This window comes from Cephus cinctus, unplaced genomic scaffold (assembly GCF_000341935.2).
Source record: "Cephus cinctus unplaced genomic scaffold, Ccin1 Ccin1_scaffold0087, whole genome shotgun sequence".
NCBI lineage: Eukaryota > Metazoa > Arthropoda > Insecta > Hymenoptera > Cephidae > Cephus > Cephus cinctus.
Genome location: NW_014332826.1, coordinates 93,407 through 110,226, shown reverse-complemented (window position 1 = coordinate 110,226; position 16,820 = coordinate 93,407). Strand labels below are relative to the sequence as shown.

The following is a 16,820-nucleotide window of genomic DNA, read 5'->3' as shown; positions in this document are numbered from 1 at the left end:
CAACTATGTGGCTCTTACGCACGCGTGTATATTCCTTGCCTAAAGATGGTCTCTTCCATAACTGCCGCGCAATTTGAGCAATAGGCATCTTCCTCCTTTGGTCATGACTATTATTTGGTCGTTTCATCATGGCCTTTTCTAATTCCCAAAGAAAATCATATATTACAGATTCTCCCTTTTTTAAATAGCCTTTGTAATTAAAATATCTCTGCTCACTCTAAAAAAATGCAGTTTTACAAAACTATACATCTGATATTTCATTATTTGTCACCTTTTTTTTTATGATCATTATTGCAGATACGTCAATCTCATTTAGTTACCTAGTTGAACATCAAAAATTAAAGTGCAATCTTATTTTTGATATTGAATACTGTTATAATCGTATTCATTTATGAGCCCTTATTACTTTGAATATGAATTCATTGTTGTTTTCATTCTGTTTACATAAATATTATGTTAATTCTTGTCAACAATTATCCGTTTTGCAATTGCAATATTTAGCCATGATACGATCATGCATATGATATTCTACTGCACCCGTAGAGTTGTACGTGACAGGGGCTGTGACAGACAGTATAAAATAAATATGGCGTTAGTGTGGAATGCGTCTAAAAAACATAGTGATCGTGAAAGGTACGTATTGGTTTAAAAAAATAATTTTTTTCTTCTATATCCAATTCGCGTATCGTTGGATAGCCATAACTGTACAATTTTGCCAAGGCTCAGTTGTTAAAAGTGTTATTCTACATAACATCTGATTTGTAACCTCATAGTGTTATTAATTGACAAAATCTAGTAGTTTGTAATATTATTTAAGTATATTCAATGTAATTAATGTTGGAATAATATTCTTTGGTCTTCACAGGTGGGTGTGCATCTATCCAGTCTATTTGAATAATAAGAAGACCTTAGCAGAAGGACGCAAGCTGGCAAAGAATAAGTGCGTTGAGAATCCAACACATCAGGAAATCCGTGATGTCTTGCTAGCTGCGGGACTCAAAGTGGGAGTAGAAAATAAACTGCATCCAAAAGAGAGGAGCAAGGAATTATTATACAGAGGGAGGATTCGTGTACAATTGAAGAATGACGATGGCACTCCATTCCATAATGATTTTCCAACGAGAGATTCGTTATTGGAACACTTAGGGACTACCATTCCAAAGCTGAAAACGCGTCAGGGCAAGCAGAGTAGCAGCGAACAATCAACGCAGCTCTCAGCATCATCATCCAAGAAAGGAAAAGGCAAAGGTCGAAGATGAAGTACATTTAAAACATCTTGAAATACTAATATTTTGCTTGCAACTTACATGAGTTTAATTTTTTATCTCTATTGCGATAAAAGATTAATTTATAATGTAAACAATTAAATATATCTATTAAAATATAACTGGTGCTGTTTTTATAAAAAAAAGACTCTAGTTTAACACTGTTAATATATATTTAATAATTTATGATATTACATATGAATAAAGTCCATGCATTTTCTCATATTTTACATATGACATATCATATAAATAAATAAATTACAGTTACAATTGTATAGATTTACATATTGAAATATTATTTTGTATTAGTTGGAGTATCACTTCATGAACTTTCTCTTATCTCAGAATTGCATGTTGAATCAGTTTCTTTATCAGCATTTGACTTCTTTGAGGAATTTGGATTTGGAGCTGATACTATATCCTTTAATTTCTTTGAAAGGGCAGCACCCAATTTCGAATCCTTTAACGACTTTTTGAGCTTCTTTTCCGGGTTTTTAGATTTCTCTAAAGTTTCAGGATCATTATTATCATCTGAATTTGATTTTGCCACTATAGGTGGTTCAGATTCTTGAGATTTGTTGAGAGAGCTATTTTGATTTGATTGTCCAACAATTGAACTCTGATCTGCACAAGAAGATCCCCCTGATGATGCTCCGACGAAAGAATTATACTGAGAATTGTACCCAGGCATTGGTTGATTTTGGAAATTTGGGAATCCCAATTGTGAATTTCCAACTCTAAACTGAGGTATATTAGATGCAAACGAAGGAATACCAGTACCAAATTGTAGATTTCCACTATCAAAATCAGGTGCGCTAAATGCATACGAAGGAATACCAGCACCTAATTGTGGATTTCCACTATTAAACTGAGGTGCGTTAAATGCATACGACGGAATAGCAGCGCCCAATTGTGGATTTTGCATGAAGGAATGTCCCTGCATTTGATGCAATTCTCCTACATCCAATTGTTGGTTTGCATTAGATGCACCAAGCATACTATCAGATCCATGTGGATGAGATGATCCCAGACACGTTGCTCCCAATGGTGCATTACCAACCATATTTTGTTGAACAGATCCAACCTAAGAAAACATTTGTCAAATATGAACATACAGGAAAAGAAAGTGTATAATTATATATATTACCATATTTGTTTGATTAGGATCCTCATGAGTAGCACCAACCATCTGCTGACCTAGCGAATGACCCGAAGCTGCCATAGGATTCGCTGTGCCCATCATACCTGATCCTGGAACGTTACCCAGTCCTAGTAGCATATTAGACATAGCCTGTAGATTGTGTGGATTAAGCATTGCAGCACCAGCTTCTATAAGAGCATTTGGATTTGCTAATTGTCCTAACATGCCCATAGGATTGCCCAAGGAGTTTGCAAGAGGGTTGCCCAAAGCATTTTGTATCATTGGACCTGACCAAGGGTTTGCTGCACCTATCATGTGCTGAAGTGCATTTCCAAACTGCATGTTTGAAGTTGCTACCGAAGGATTATTCATTGCTACTGACTGAAGAGGCATTCCAGGCAAAGCAGATTGATGAGTTTGAGACACTATAGGAGACATTCCTGATGATTTACTGGATTGTGATCCCACGACTGATTCTTGTCCATGATTTGAATTTTGAAGTGAAGATTTTGCTTTTTCAGGTGCACTCATCAAATTATTATTTGTACCTATTTGATTGTAACTACCTTCTGCAGCATTACTAGCACCGATCAAAGAATTGCTTCCTAGTGCAAAGGGTGACAGCGCAGACAAAGCTCCACCATTCATAAAGTATTTAGCCACAAGATCTGCATCGGCTATAGTTAATAAAAAAAAAAAAAAAGAAATACACTATAATGTAAAGGAAAATTAAATAACCAAATATTAGTAGTACCAGCACCAAAACGTCTTCGTGAAGCAAGTAAACAGCGTGCACGACGGTCACCACCCAATTCATCACAAGAAACCAAATCCATTCCTAGTTCTCCTCCCTGTCTCCTCATTCTGTTAACGCACTCAGTTCCTGTAATTATTAAATATTATGTAATTGAATTTTTCCGTAATTATATTCCATTCGAAATAAATACCTTTCTTATTATCATTATCGATTTGACATTCACAGTATCCGTTTTCAAATGTGGCTATTCCATCGCAACCAGTGCATAGTTCAATGCATGTAAGAGCATTATTAGTTCTCAGAGCACCTCCAGATGCTAAAGGATTTTATTCACGTAAGAATAATTGTATATTAATTTTGTAAATAAAATACTATTGCCGTACTTACTTAGATATGGCAATGCACAAAATAATATACACGAATAAAGTCTCATGTTCATGTTGAATTAAATTTTCACTCCAGTTTGACTGTCAAATTATTACGAGCGGGAGGTCGTGATTGCATCTTCAATTTATAGCTTTAGTATTCAGGAATCTGCTGACTATTTATTAACATGCTGTTTATTCGTGGCAAATTCCTTAGTGGTCTTAATCCATTTCATTTATGCATTGCACCACATCGAATCGCAATGATTGAGCAATACTAAAATATTCGGCATGGTTATTTGAACGATGAAAATTTTATAATTTATATGCATAAGTTAATGTATAAGAGCTTATGATTAATTTTACTATTTCTCATTAAATGCTCGTAATTTTTGTATTATTAAAATATTGTCATTCAGACAAAAAATTCTTTCACCGTAACAATGTGATTTGGCACATTACTCTGACCAGGATTGGAACCTGGTTTACTACAGGCCACTACAGGCACAACGTAGGGTGCTGACCGAGATATCGTCTCAAGAGGATAATAAATATGTGAATCATAAACGATCACGGCTACAGAAGGTAGCGAAGTCAATATTACAAATGTGCATTGAAATTAATATCGTTATGAGAAAGTTTTATAATTGCAAAAGTCCCTATTTTTATGAATGGTTTATAAAAAATCGTTCGTACGCATTGACCTGTTTGATAAAACGTGTCGACAGATGGAATATTATTTATTTTTATATATAAATTATTTCAATAGATACCTTGTCTTGTATAACAATATAATTTTAATAATTGTGCATTAATTATTATTTGAATTAATGAGAAAACGAATAAAGATCATTATTCCCTATATAGCATGATCTGATGATTTTCGTGGCAATGTGACGAAGCTCAGATTCCCTAGATCACCTCACACTCCATATGCTCTCCTGATAGAATTCCCTCAATTATTGCTTTCGCAGCAAGTCAATGACGTTCACTACGAATTATACAATAAAAAAAAACTATCTCTTACATTGCCAAGTAGCTGAGCAACAGAGTATCAGTTTAGAAAATTGAGAAAGACAGGTTCAAGTCCATAAGAACGACTCAAAAGTATTAATAATCTTCTTTTTTTTATTTTCAAGACAAATCAACCCGTCGCTTAAAATGTCGTAAAAGAAATGATCCCATAAATTATTAAACCTCGTTACGAATACATTGATCTAAATTAATATTGAGAAATGCGCACACAAATGAAAACAACTTCCATAACCTCCTAGACTCCTGATAAAGATGGGCCGCTAGCGACCGCCGTTGCTACCGCGGCGTCGTGGTTAGCGTTGCGTTTTCCGTCCAAAAGCTGCTTCGCGGTTAAGCACCCGTATTCGCGATGAATTCGCGCAACCCCAGGTGCCTTCACCGAGTGGATTTCGCATACGAAGAAGACCCCGATAGCCGTAGCACACGTAGTGACACACCTGTCCACGAAGCCAAGGCACTCATCAGAAGCGATAGACCCACATGCTATTTCTACTCTCCTAATACAAGGAGTCTCCGAGAGAGCCTACCCCAACGACATCAGTGAAATCGAGTCCACCACGTTTACAGGCGCTCTCTTTACGCACCTGAATAGATTTCGGAAGTCAGGTAGAATCGATACCGACCTGAAATTCACCACCTGGAACTAAAGTCGACATTACACCTACATAGAACGTCAACCATTGCTCTCCTCACTCGTAACAATTGCCAGCAGTGGAGTCGCCATTCCTGTTCGAAACGGAGAGTCAGAAGTATGGCCCAAGACGATATCAGATCCTGGATTCAAGAATTCTCCACGTGCTCCACGTGCCCCACGAGAAGGTCTCTCCTCTCCTATACCTACTTGACTTCATTCTCTCATTGCTGCCGATGCTGCTGATACTGCTGCTACCAACTTCGTCACACCCCTGCTATCTTCTATTCCCCTTGGTTTTGCCACTGAAGTTAACCTGGCTCTCGCGGAGGAACTTTGCTAAAGTCCATACGTAACGTGCACCCGAGAAAATCGGTCTTGCTCGGGAGAAACTTCGTGAGCCATCTACTCTCCTGTTGCCCGCGCTCGAATAATGCAAATTCACGGCATGTGAGCGACGTGCCTAATTCGTGCTGTAGTTACGAAGACTTCCTCTGGTTCCTGAACATGTTCCCTAGGTCGTTTGAGGCTTTGGTGTATGCTTTTTTATCGTTTAGATATATCATTTAAAGTAAGACTTAATTAAGGTCAAGGCTTGTACATAGATATGCTGTCACAGGATTTTCAACTAAATATTCCTTGAATCGGATAAATAAATGGATTTGTGATAATAAAAATATTAAAATCAGGTATTCATTTATTAAGAGACTCAATGTCTCTAGACTTCATATTAGCATAGAAATTTCCTTGGGTTATGAAGACTATAGTCGGTCCACGTGTACGGTGTTTTTTTTGACAATTTAAAAAAAAAATTGAATTCCTCTAGAGAAAAAATGCGATTTTCCATTATATCACGTAGATTTGTGCTGAAATAAAAAATAAAATTTATTTCAGCATAAAATAATGTACATACATGTATATTTACAATCAGTAATACACGCTTTATGCAGAGCTATATGTATTTTGCTATAGGACTTTGATCTGTCAAAACCACATTAAACTCCTGAACTGACTATACTTTACCTATAATGTTCTTTCTGTATTCATTTTATTTCATTTCATTCGTCATACTGTGTGTTCTCATGTTTGCCTGGTACTACGATCTCTAACGGCTAGGTCGGGGCTGCGAGTCGTTGATTTAGAAAACACTCTTGGCAGTTTTATACTCTCCTAATACTGGTGTCAGTTCTTTAGCGACGGCGAAGACGACGACGAAGACGTTATCGCTTTAGGAACGGTCTTTCACGTTCATTTTAATACAGAAAATAACTTTTTTATTTAATTTTTAATATTATTTCGTTGATTCATGTGGATCTTTCAGTGATACAGTGTTGGATAGATAATTAACTTAGTCCGACTATAGTAATGATCATTCATTCTTGTTAAAGAGCCAAAAAAAAAACCTTTATTCATAAATGCTGTTTCCATTCGACGTGTAAACCCTCTACGTCTCATTTTCCTGCCACGCATTTTTCGTAGTCTTTTGTCAGCTTGTCAAACTTCTTGGCGCAATCGTTCATGTATTTGTGATCGATATCGTAAATCTGTCAAGAAGAATAGGACGGAGTAAATATTAGAGGTGGGACATTAACTCTCAATAGGGAAAGTAAAACCTTCTTTGTGAACGCGGTTTTGAGTTTTTTGTCTTCGAAGAGCATTTTTTCACCGGTTCTGAGATTGTTAAACACTTTAAGACGCAGGGGACCGAATTTCTTCTGAAACTTCTTCACATCATTGGCGCAACTACCTTCCAGCTGTTGAATCTCATTGTGAATTTTTTGTTCATCCTGGCCAAGCTCGTCCACTCTTTTTGTAAATTTCTTCAAGTCTCCATAAGCGCTCTCATAGTCTTTACGCATTTTTTGTTTAGTCTCATCGCATATCTGTAAATAACGTTTTTTTGGGTAAAAACGATGTATTATTAATTAATTTTAATAATATATCCCAAGTAAACCTTGGCAGTTGCTGCAGAAATTAAATCGGTGCATTCTGACTTGGACGATGGCAATTTGCTAATTGTAGGTTCTATACGCGTCTTATTATTTTCTATCCACGAATCGACCTTAGCGTCCAATTTCGTGTTATCATAATCCATAAGGAAAGTATCCTCATCACGTATGTTATCAGCGACTCTGGCTATGACTTCAGAGCTCCAATGAAGAACGCGATCCCTTTCTTCAATCAGTTCTTCCCAAGTATCAGGCATTCGTCCCACTTGTTGACCCATGATGTCGACTTGAAGTTTCGAGGATAATACAAATATTTGTAATGGAGTCGGCTATTATCCAAGTATGGTCTTCTAACGCGATGACCGAAAGAAACCGTGAATGCGGTAAATCACAAAGTTGCTTATCAATCAAAAGTTAAGATTTCGTAATAAATGCGAAAGGTATTTGATACTGTTAATTTAGAGATGATATTCCTGAAATTTCACGTTTATCTTGATGTTCTTGCCAAAATTTATTTCCGAAAATTTTTATGACGATCTTGTTTGCGTATTGCTCTTGTTTCAATCGTCGTCGTTCATTGGTTTCTCGCTTTTTCCAAATTACACGTAACCATGACACACCCGAACTCCATGACAGTAACCAACGATGATTCCGTAATCGCAAAATCATTACCGACCAAGTAGATCAATTGATCCTAGACTCTGCCAATAAGATAGAGATCGACTAGTGCGACAATGCTACGCACAGTGGCGCCATCTGTAGGGAAATGAAAGTTTTACTCGCCTCACCACGAGTAATTTTATCGCAACGGAATTAAACCAAATTAAACTCTGGATGTCTCTGGATCACATCGGATATCATTATTATCATTAACTGTTTTTAAAATTAAACAGTCTTCCATGAGATACAACAGAATTCAGAATACACCATTTCCCTAATACCTTCTACCTTAAAGAATCCTACTGTATTATTCCTATTTGAAATTCCTATATAGATCATACAGAAAAACTGATTAGCAGTAACTGGAACGGACATCCGTCCATCATCGAGACTCGAAGGATTGAATCGCGTACAAGTCCCTGACAGGGTGTCAATTCAAAGCAATGTAATCTCCGTCAAACGCGACCAATAATCGGCTTATTGATTTCGACTCGGAATGTGTTAAAGCCTCATCCACACAATAGAATACTACAGTAACGAACGGGTATTTACGAGTAACATAGCTATAATACTATACACATTATTACTTTTATGTCAAAAGCCTAAAAGCCTGCAAGCGTATGTACTGTAACGTAATCGATAAAAGGGAAATCACGTGACTCAATAATGGTCTCTGGTTTTATTATTTTTATCTCATTTCATGAACAGAACGAGATGCGAATGGATCGGCAATTTTGTTTTCGCTAAACGTAATTAACACCCTCGTTCCAGAATGATCGGTAACTCTTCGAAACGGCCCGGTGTACGCCTCCCCCACTCCTCCCTCTTGCCTCTCCCAACCAGTTCCAGTCAGTCTCCCGTTCGACGTGGCTGCAGCGGGTAAACAGTGAACTTGCGCATAAACATGGAAGCCAATCTGAGAATCTGAACATTACCGGCAGGCCAGTTTCTGGCTTATCGATTGCAATTTTCCCCAAGGGAAGCTTTACTACTGCCTCTGTGTGTACGCCGCTTAACGACGGCCATGACCGCCACTGCTATCGCATCTGATGCTTCACTGACCACATCCTAGCCTACATTACGTGCGAACTACACGTGAATAGGATCCTTCATCAATCCACTAATCCTGAGCAGGTATAGTAAACCAGCTACTAGCTAATAAAACTAGAATCCCTATAGATATAAATAGCATATCAAAGTGTAGTCAGCCATTCAAAACAATAGTATTAAAAAATTCCTATTTAAAGCATAAAGATTATATTTCGTCACAAAAACAATATGCTTCTTGGATACTTATAAAAAGATATTCGAACATGGCATTACTTAACGTATGATTCGTTGACACTTTCATGCAGTAATTTTTATTTAAACGTCGCACCTCGCGTTGCTGGTTGACGGTAAAGAGCAGGCGGGATTTATAAAATTTACTTGACGCTACGCACAGAGGACATATAACGGGTCCTGACAGTTGTCGGACGTACGAAACTTTGTTGACACCCACTTGCATGATTCTTGGATCTTCCTCTAAAACGACCTATAGCATCGCAGCGTGTGCGCAGTTTTTTACACGTCTGCACGTACGTACAATACGTAGTATGGATACGTCTCGTCGTAGCGCCTCTGCGAAACTTCCAACGCAGTCTCTAGCGCTACGTCGCTTCATGGCTTTATTCGAGCGACAAATTGAACTAAAAATAATCTCTTTGCGTGCCACCTAACCGTGCATACTCGCAAAGGTGGCCACCACCGAGTGGGAGCTCACACTCTTTGAAGTATACTGTACAACGAGTCAGCGAGAGTTGCCTTGTGATATATACGTCTTTTTTTACCAGATACCATACATATAACCAAAAGCCCCGTGAACCTTACGGCGACCTCTATCCTCTCTCTGCCATACCGATAAACTACTATCCCTTTGAATAAGTTACGAAGCTACCGTATTATGGCGCTACAAGGCTGTCAGAACTTCCTGACACTTTGTCAGGATTCTGTAACGATATTAGAAATATTTTTACTTGACCTAACATCTCTGTCGAAAATAGAGCACAACAGTACGTATTCGAAGAGACAACACAATCTGGAGTTCAATGGATCCTCTGGACAGGAATGCTCGTTGTCGCTGTAGGGGGATGAAATTTTGTATAAATCAGGTAGATATTTTCCCTTATGACTTCCACCTAGAATAATGCACACGAGCTACTTCAGGATGATAACCTTCCGGTTGGTCAGTCAAACATTACTGAAACGCAAACCGAAATTCGTGCCTAACTGGAGCCTATAAACTGTACGGACCAGCTGCCACAAAAGAGACGTCACTTCCCGTATCGTTTGCGTGCCCAACCACAAAGAATTAACCGGATAACGTATGTATCGAGCCGTGCATCAAAGGCAACCACTCTGTCACTGCATCTTATTCAAATTTTCCTCTATTTCGTTCAAGTACTATGGGGTCTCTTGAAATCATTCGTCCGGGAAGTCAATTCGAATTTCTGATATTATCAAATGCGCGACGTTATCAGAAAAGAGAAAAACGTCAATTGACCTCATGGGATATCAGAGATGGTATATCTCTTTACTATCGATTCTTCATACTACTTTTATATTATATTGGCATCTCTATGGCGGTAGAGTGACTTGATTTTGATTTGCCAAACTGAAATAATGGAACGACTCTGTTTATACCTTTGGGTTTACTTTTTAATGCTGATTGCAATTTTTTAATCACTTGTCTCCTATTACGAAACGTATACAGAGATGGAAGTAAACATCTAATCAATCCTTGCTAATTGGATTCGGATAATGTTTTCTAGGAGTCACGCTTCGCTGATTGTGATTTGATTCAATTAACCTTAAAATCCGATGGCGTCGTACGTCAGAGCCAACGGCTGATTCCAGGCCTGTATCAGAAAATAGAAATAACGCCTGTCGAATAATTATACTTGTTCGCAGAAAATTTATGATAAACAAATAAATGACTTTTAATCGTAAAACTTCATGGCATTAAAATTTTATTACGTGTACGAAGGGATGCTTGGAAATGTTATATCGTCGTGATTCTAGTTAATGGCTCAGCGATACTTGGTATTATGGTGAAAATATATTTCTAGTTATTGAGGTTGACCCGAATTTCATCCAGTTAATGGGATCATAAGTGTATTAACATCAGGTACGTCATATCCTGTATATTATTCAATTGATTTGTCAGCAGAATCAAATATTCCCAATCGTCTTAGCTAATCCGACAGGTAGGTCTATATCGTACCTGATCCATAATACAACAATGACAATATGTATTGCATATACAGTATACAGTATTGTATATAGATATATCGACTGTATAGTTTGTATACAAATATATATACATACATATACTATTGCGCGTAGGTAATTTCGAGCAGCATCCGTTCCGGTAGAAATTGCCCATCGAGTGGACCATTTCAAATTGCAGCTTACATTGGCCGGCTATTGAAAAGAGGGATGCGTGATTCCTTCCACCTTCCCACGGAAGGGAATTGGCTGATTTTAATTTTTCCCTAACCCTTGGAATTCGCCGGGAAGATTTTAGCTTTATATTTTTAGGGTATTTTTTACTTCCGGAAGTAGAGGTCGCCACTGTCCGTAACTTTGGGGTTACGTAAGTCTGGCAAGTCTCCATGATAAAATTTCGCCTCCTCTCAACGTCCTCGTGATAGCTAAGCCCGACGCATTTGTTAGGCAAACCACGGTAATGGGTTTCCAGGTTTTGCTGAGAAGTTCGAGGTTTCGTTAGCGCAGCCGGGAGTCGAAGTGGCTACGAAACCACTAATCCCGTCTAATCCCACTAGTCATTTCGCGTGGGTAACTGTCAGAGTCGCGGTGAAAACAAACCAGGGGCGTCTCCTACGTCGTCGGCCCTTCTCGCCGATATACACGGCCGGTATAGCCAGGACGTTGAAAGTTGAGCCGAATCCCATTGGACTGCAGCCTGGTTTAAACTCTTTGAAAAACAGAATATAAGGACGTTGACCTTGGAGTCTGAGAATTTCCTGGACGAAAAGGGACTCCGAGTCCGGCATTTTTATAAGTGTACCAGAGACGGGGGAGGGTAGGTCGGTACGTTGTTGTACGACGAAACTAAGCCGTAATCATCCCTAGATTGAAACGGGGCCTCCTCTTGGAAATGTTGAAAATCGCGATCCCGTCGACCTTCGACCTCGTCTGCACGAGACGAGTGCATCGACTCGCAGGCAATGCGCGACTGAAAGACCGAAAGGAAGACTCCCGGGTTATTTTAGATTCGCCGAGGCATTGTGAGTGCGTCCCTATTTGGCGAAGATGCTCGAAGTCTAATAAAAGCATCTCCCTCTGGTCCAGTGGCCACACTCTTTACCTCCCCATCCATCTCAATCCCATCTATTCGATTTCAGATCCGTGCTGGATCTCCACATACACCTATATCATCACGATACGACCCTGGCCTGGTTATCTTAGTTGAGATACTCGAGATATATTTTTTTTTTTTCGAGTACCATTGAAAAGATTTTTTTTCATCTCGAACTCTTTCTTATATCGATACGATATCTTCGAGATGACCGTAGAGGCACGCAGGCAGCATCTTTAATTCGCTTCCTATGGACCAAGATGTCCGCTTAGTGGCTGGCTGCCAAGCAGACACAATCCATACTATAAATACAGGCACCACTGTCCCTATCCTGTCCCACCCCGTACCATTCCATTCCATCTCGTTCCGTTTCGTTCCGTTTTGCACGGCTACCCCGTGCCGGGTACATTTGCTTCTTTGCCAGAGAAAACTCTTCTACGACTGTCCTCGCGACATTGGAGAACCGTTTGGTCAGACTTAATAATTATATCCATTTGACTTTCTACCTTCTGATGCTTCATCGATACGGTATCTTAAGTCTTGTTAATATCGACCAAATATCTACGGGTTCTCTACCAGGCTAACTATTATCGAATCCCGAGACGGGAGAACTTTCCTTGAAATCTCCCTACTCGTTAGTAACTGGAGAAGAACGTACGCCGTTACTAATCAGGTTCCTACTTCGTTTATATATATAGGTATATATATCCCTAGATACAGTAGTCGTGAAATCCTTAGATATACCTACGTGATACGGTAAGTAAAACCTTGTCCTGCGATTTGTGACACCGACTCTCCTTTCAGGGCTGGGATTTTCCTCGACCTAGGTGAAATCAGTCGTTTAACTTGACATGAGTACAATGCACTAGGGGTAGGTAGACTGCTTAGCGAAGAGGAGAGGGTGAGTGGGTGGGTGGCTGGCTGAAGAGTAGATCGACTAGCATTGAGAGCAAGAGTAATATATATATATATATATATATATATATATATATATATATATATAGAGAGAGAGAGAGAGAGGGAGGGAGGGGGGAGAGAGTGAGTACCATTGGCAAAGGGAACATTTATTGGACGTTATTAAATATAATGCCGCCAGGCGTGCTCCCCTTTTCTGAAAACTTTCTCGATAACTTCATAATTCCCTAAAAGGATCCTTCCTACAGGACTTTAAGCTTTCTTGTCTCCGGTGGGTTGCCTTGCCTCTTTTACCGACACCTGCCCATTCAGGACTTATGGAATTTTGCGGATGACTGTCGCGATGACGAAGATGCTCATGGTAAACCTGAATGCTTGTCTGAATAAGCCTGTAAAAGTGAGACTACAGGTTGGTACAGTATATTAAAAAATCTTTTAAATATTTTCACTTATTTTACGTATAATAGTCTTTTCTAATAGTTCAGCTGTCCACGGCTCAATGCCTTCGCTGAAGCTTAATGCCAATAACGCCATGACGATAGAATGAAAATTGTGATAGCGTGGATGGGATGCTGTGTACCGTGTCAACAAATGACAATGGACCTGCTGGGATGATGTCAATTAGCAGTAAATATCTGACAGAGAAAATATCCCTAGACTCGAGACTAACGAACCATCTAGCCATATTTGTATTCGAGTTAGTCACTTGCGTCTAACAGTAGCTAGGAAAATTTTACTGTGTTTCTCTTGCATAGAGAATTTTTATAAATCACGGATATTTATAGTAATGAAACGGCCTGTAGTCGATTCCCTATGGTTTACAGGACTGTTCATCTCCTTCCGGTATGCGTCGAGTGTGCTAAGAGCTATGACGTGTAGCCCTAATGGGAGACTCGACGAGTCGTATTTACCTGAAAATTCAATTACAATGGAAATTATATTGTTGAACTTTGAATTTGCATTTTTTTTAAATTTTCACTTTTTTTTGTTTATGTTTTGATATTCAGTATGAAGTTTTATAAAAATTTTTTATATTTTTTGCAGTAATATTTTAAAACATTTTTTTATTTTATATCCCATAAGTACGATAAATTTACGACACCCTGTATATACCATAATAGTCTTTATGTCGCGCGTAGAGAAAAATGTAATTCGAAAATGGTGGAATTGCTCTACGAAAGCAATTGGTACAATATTCTTGTCTTGCTACCGGTGTCCCCGGAGAACGTTGACTCGACGTTGAACGTGCAAATGAAGCTGGGACGACGTCACCTTAGATAAATTCACACCCGTTGAATCCCAACTCACGCTTTACGACGATATTTCGTAGTTTAAACGATTTTCCACCCTGTTGCGACAATGGAGCTTGTCTTCCCGCTGGTTGATTATTTCTAAGGCCAAAACGTACCAGGTGCAATATCGAGTATCGAGGTTTTATTAGATATCCTGAAATATGACGTCAACGATACAGGCTTTTGTATCGCTGCTACTATCGCGCTATATTTAATTACCAGGGACTCAGTTAATTAATCAACTTGCCAATCGCTTTCCATCCTATCGTCTTTCCATTAAGCGTCACGACGCATTATGATAATTGGATGGGAGCCATGATCCTTCCAAAGCACAGTGCTATACGATCAATAGTCATAATAGTGATAACGACGACCTGATAAGGAAAACGAAGCAAACTTCCCCATAGAGATAATTGACTTTACTGAATTGCCGCGTCGAGAATTTGGCAAAATCATAGCTGAGGGGTGAGGGAGGTCAAAGGTCAAGGGATGAAAGTCTCCCCCGCGAAATACGTCGTTCCATCCCCCTTTTTCGGGTTCGCTCGGTTGCCAACTTGTTCGCACAGCCGGTTCCAAATAACAATAGCCACATGCAATGATTATAATAGCTTTCTGGATCGGAGGGATGCTGCGAATTTTGAGTGAATATTTTTGACGTTTCAATCTCAAGATAATGTTACTCCAGGGCACTTCCGTTTTCAATTTTTTTGCCTCTATGTCTTTTTTTTTACTAGTCCCATGTACCGGGTGCAAACTTTGGCCAGCCCCTTATTACCTGGTAGGAGGATACTGCCGCAAATTTATAAGACGTTTTTCCCGGCGGTCATATCGAGAGAATTCACCCCTCGTGAAGAAGGGTGGCAGAAGCCGATGGCATGCTAACCACGTCGTGGTCGAAAATTTAATGCTTCGCTAAATGAAACCCTTGATGATGAACGCCGTACAACCGCTACGTCGTAAGGCGTTACGCTATTGGGCTCTTACGTTGAAGTCTGGTGTGGGTTCACCTGGCAAGCCTGTAAAAATGTAAATTACTCAAGCAACCCTAAATTTTCACGATTAAAGAAAATTAGGTGTTTATTGTGCAAGTGGTTGGTGGGAGATCGTGCAGAGGTTAAAATCAAATGAGAAATCACCCCCTGTTGCGTAATATTAAAAACAACAATTTTTTGGGTAATTTTAATTTTAATATTCATTAAAACATTTGACAGTCTAAACGAGCGCGGTTTGATCAGTGGAAAACCTCCGAGGCATTTTTTTCTAACGTAATTTCACGGGCTTATACGGAACTGACGAGGTCGTAGGGTCGTCAGGTCGCGGGGGATGATTTGGCAATAAGGCTGAGTTGTGCGACTCTAGACTGTGAAATTTACTCCCCCATAAACTCCAGCCGTGGGTGAAGTCAAGAGGCGTGGAATAGTGGCCTAGCTGCTTCTTCTCTCCGCCATTACGAATCTTCCGTAATAATAATTCGTACAGTTACAACCCCAGTGTAGATAGGGGTCGCGGGGAGAGGGAAATGGGGTGGCAATAGAAATTCCGAGCGTTCATTTTTTTTTTCCTATGGAAATTAAGTCCTTCGCTTTATGTGTTACTGTCAAATTTATATATCTTTGTACAATAGACATATACAGGGTGACCAAGAATATGCTTTAAAAGGACTTTATTTTTCCCGGTGGTTTTTCTGCCTTTTTAAACTATTTGTTTTTAATATCTTTTTTATCAGGTATAAGCAACGAGCATCATCCACAAGCTTGCTGGTAACGAGGGCAAAGGTCGCGGTCGGGGGTTGCCTTTTAAAATGCAATTTCTACCGTTCTGCGTTGTATCTGCAGGAAGCAGTGAGAGTATTTCCCAGAGGAAGCTCAGATTGAAGATTACGATGCAGTTATCTTCCATTAATTCACCAGCGGGTCCAGGTTCCAGTATATCCCGTTACTACCCCACTTGCTCTGTAGCTCTTCATTCCAGACTATCCCACGGGAACCATCCGTGCTCGTTAAATCGTCAGCGCCGCCCTATTGTGCAGCGGAAACCAATTTTTCGATTAAATCAAAATGCATCGCGATACGCTCGTATTTTCCGTTCTCATAAAAACATACGCAGCCTCTCGAAAAATCCCCGTTACTCCGCGGGTCCTGACGATTGGCAGACTCGAAATTAAACGTACAGATTTTCACAGTGGAAAATGAACGCGTGGAATTTACAATATCGTCAATTTCCAGCTTTAAAGTGCCTGTGAAGAGCAACGAAGGTAAATTTAAAAAAAAAGAAGGCTACAAAAACTTCCCCATCAATTCCCTCTTACGCAAAAGACCTCCAGGATTGCTAAAATTTAAAAGAGATTACCGCGAGGATCCTAGTAAATCCTTATACAGGCCGAATCAGTGTTGCTTTAATGAAATTTTCATTTAATACCACGGCCGTATGCTCGTGTCTCTGTCGCGATC

The 16,820-nt window shown here is 39.4% G+C and overlaps 3 protein-coding genes and 1 long non-coding RNA gene across 13 annotated transcripts; 2 read left to right on the top strand and 2 right to left on the bottom strand.

Moving 5' to 3' along the window:
- The first annotated feature begins 438 nt into the window (after nucleotides 1-438).
- LOC107272632 (signal recognition particle 19 kDa protein) lies at nucleotides 439-1,387 on the top strand. Its single transcript, XM_015749968.2, has 2 exons — nucleotides 439-633; nucleotides 866-1,387. Exons 1-2 carry the CDS (start codon nucleotides 515-517, stop codon nucleotides 1,257-1,259), a joined length of 513 nt encoding a protein of 170 aa, XP_015605454.1. The 5' UTR covers nucleotides 439-514; the 3' UTR covers nucleotides 1,260-1,387.
- A 32-nt stretch (nucleotides 1,388-1,419) lies between these two features.
- Nucleotides 1,420-4,032, bottom strand: LOC107272617. Of its 8 annotated transcripts, none has more exons than XM_025090610.1 (6): nucleotides 3,551-4,023; nucleotides 3,354-3,479; nucleotides 3,161-3,289; nucleotides 2,973-3,083; nucleotides 2,413-2,594; nucleotides 1,420-2,349 (listed from the first exon to the last, which is right to left on the bottom strand). In XM_025090610.1, exons 1-6 carry the CDS (start codon nucleotides 3,600-3,602, stop codon nucleotides 1,588-1,590), a joined length of 1,362 nt encoding a protein of 453 aa, XP_024946378.1. In that variant the 5' UTR covers nucleotides 3,603-4,023; the 3' UTR covers nucleotides 1,420-1,587. The 8 variants fall into 8 exon arrangements, with proteins under 8 accessions (XP_024946378.1, XP_024946383.1, XP_015605431.1 ...); XM_025090615.1 differs by having other exon boundaries at nucleotides 3,167-3,289; nucleotides 3,551-4,022; XM_015749945.2 differs by having other exon boundaries at nucleotides 2,413-2,534; nucleotides 3,551-4,020.
- A 1,877-nt stretch (nucleotides 4,033-5,909) lies between these two features.
- Nucleotides 5,910-7,769, bottom strand: LOC107271926. 3 transcript variants are annotated; one of them, XR_003061367.1, is made up of 5 exons: nucleotides 7,149-7,769; nucleotides 6,808-7,077; nucleotides 6,598-6,738; nucleotides 6,218-6,433; nucleotides 5,910-6,060 (listed from the first exon to the last, which is right to left on the bottom strand). XR_003061367.1 is itself a non-coding variant. In XM_025090232.1 (4 exons), the coding sequence occupies exons 1-3, from the start codon at nucleotides 7,419-7,421 to the stop codon at nucleotides 6,646-6,648; spliced, it is 636 nt and encodes a 211-aa protein (XP_024946000.1). In that variant the 5' UTR covers nucleotides 7,422-7,769; the 3' UTR covers nucleotides 6,181-6,433; nucleotides 6,598-6,645. The 3 variants fall into 3 exon arrangements, 2 of the variants coding, with proteins under 2 accessions (XP_024946000.1, XP_015604017.1); XM_025090232.1 differs by lacking the exon at nucleotides 5,910-6,060 and having other exon boundaries at nucleotides 6,181-6,433; XM_015748531.2 differs by lacking the exons at nucleotides 5,910-6,060; nucleotides 6,218-6,433 and having other exon boundaries at nucleotides 6,475-6,738.
- An 894-nt stretch (nucleotides 7,770-8,663) lies between these two features.
- On the top strand, nucleotides 8,664-10,720 carry LOC112495188. Its single transcript, XR_003061519.1, has 3 exons — nucleotides 8,664-8,937; nucleotides 9,846-9,953; nucleotides 10,009-10,720. It is a non-coding gene; the product is annotated as an uncharacterized LOC112495188 (long non-coding RNA).
- The last annotated feature ends 6,100 nt before the right edge of the window (nucleotides 10,721-16,820 follow it).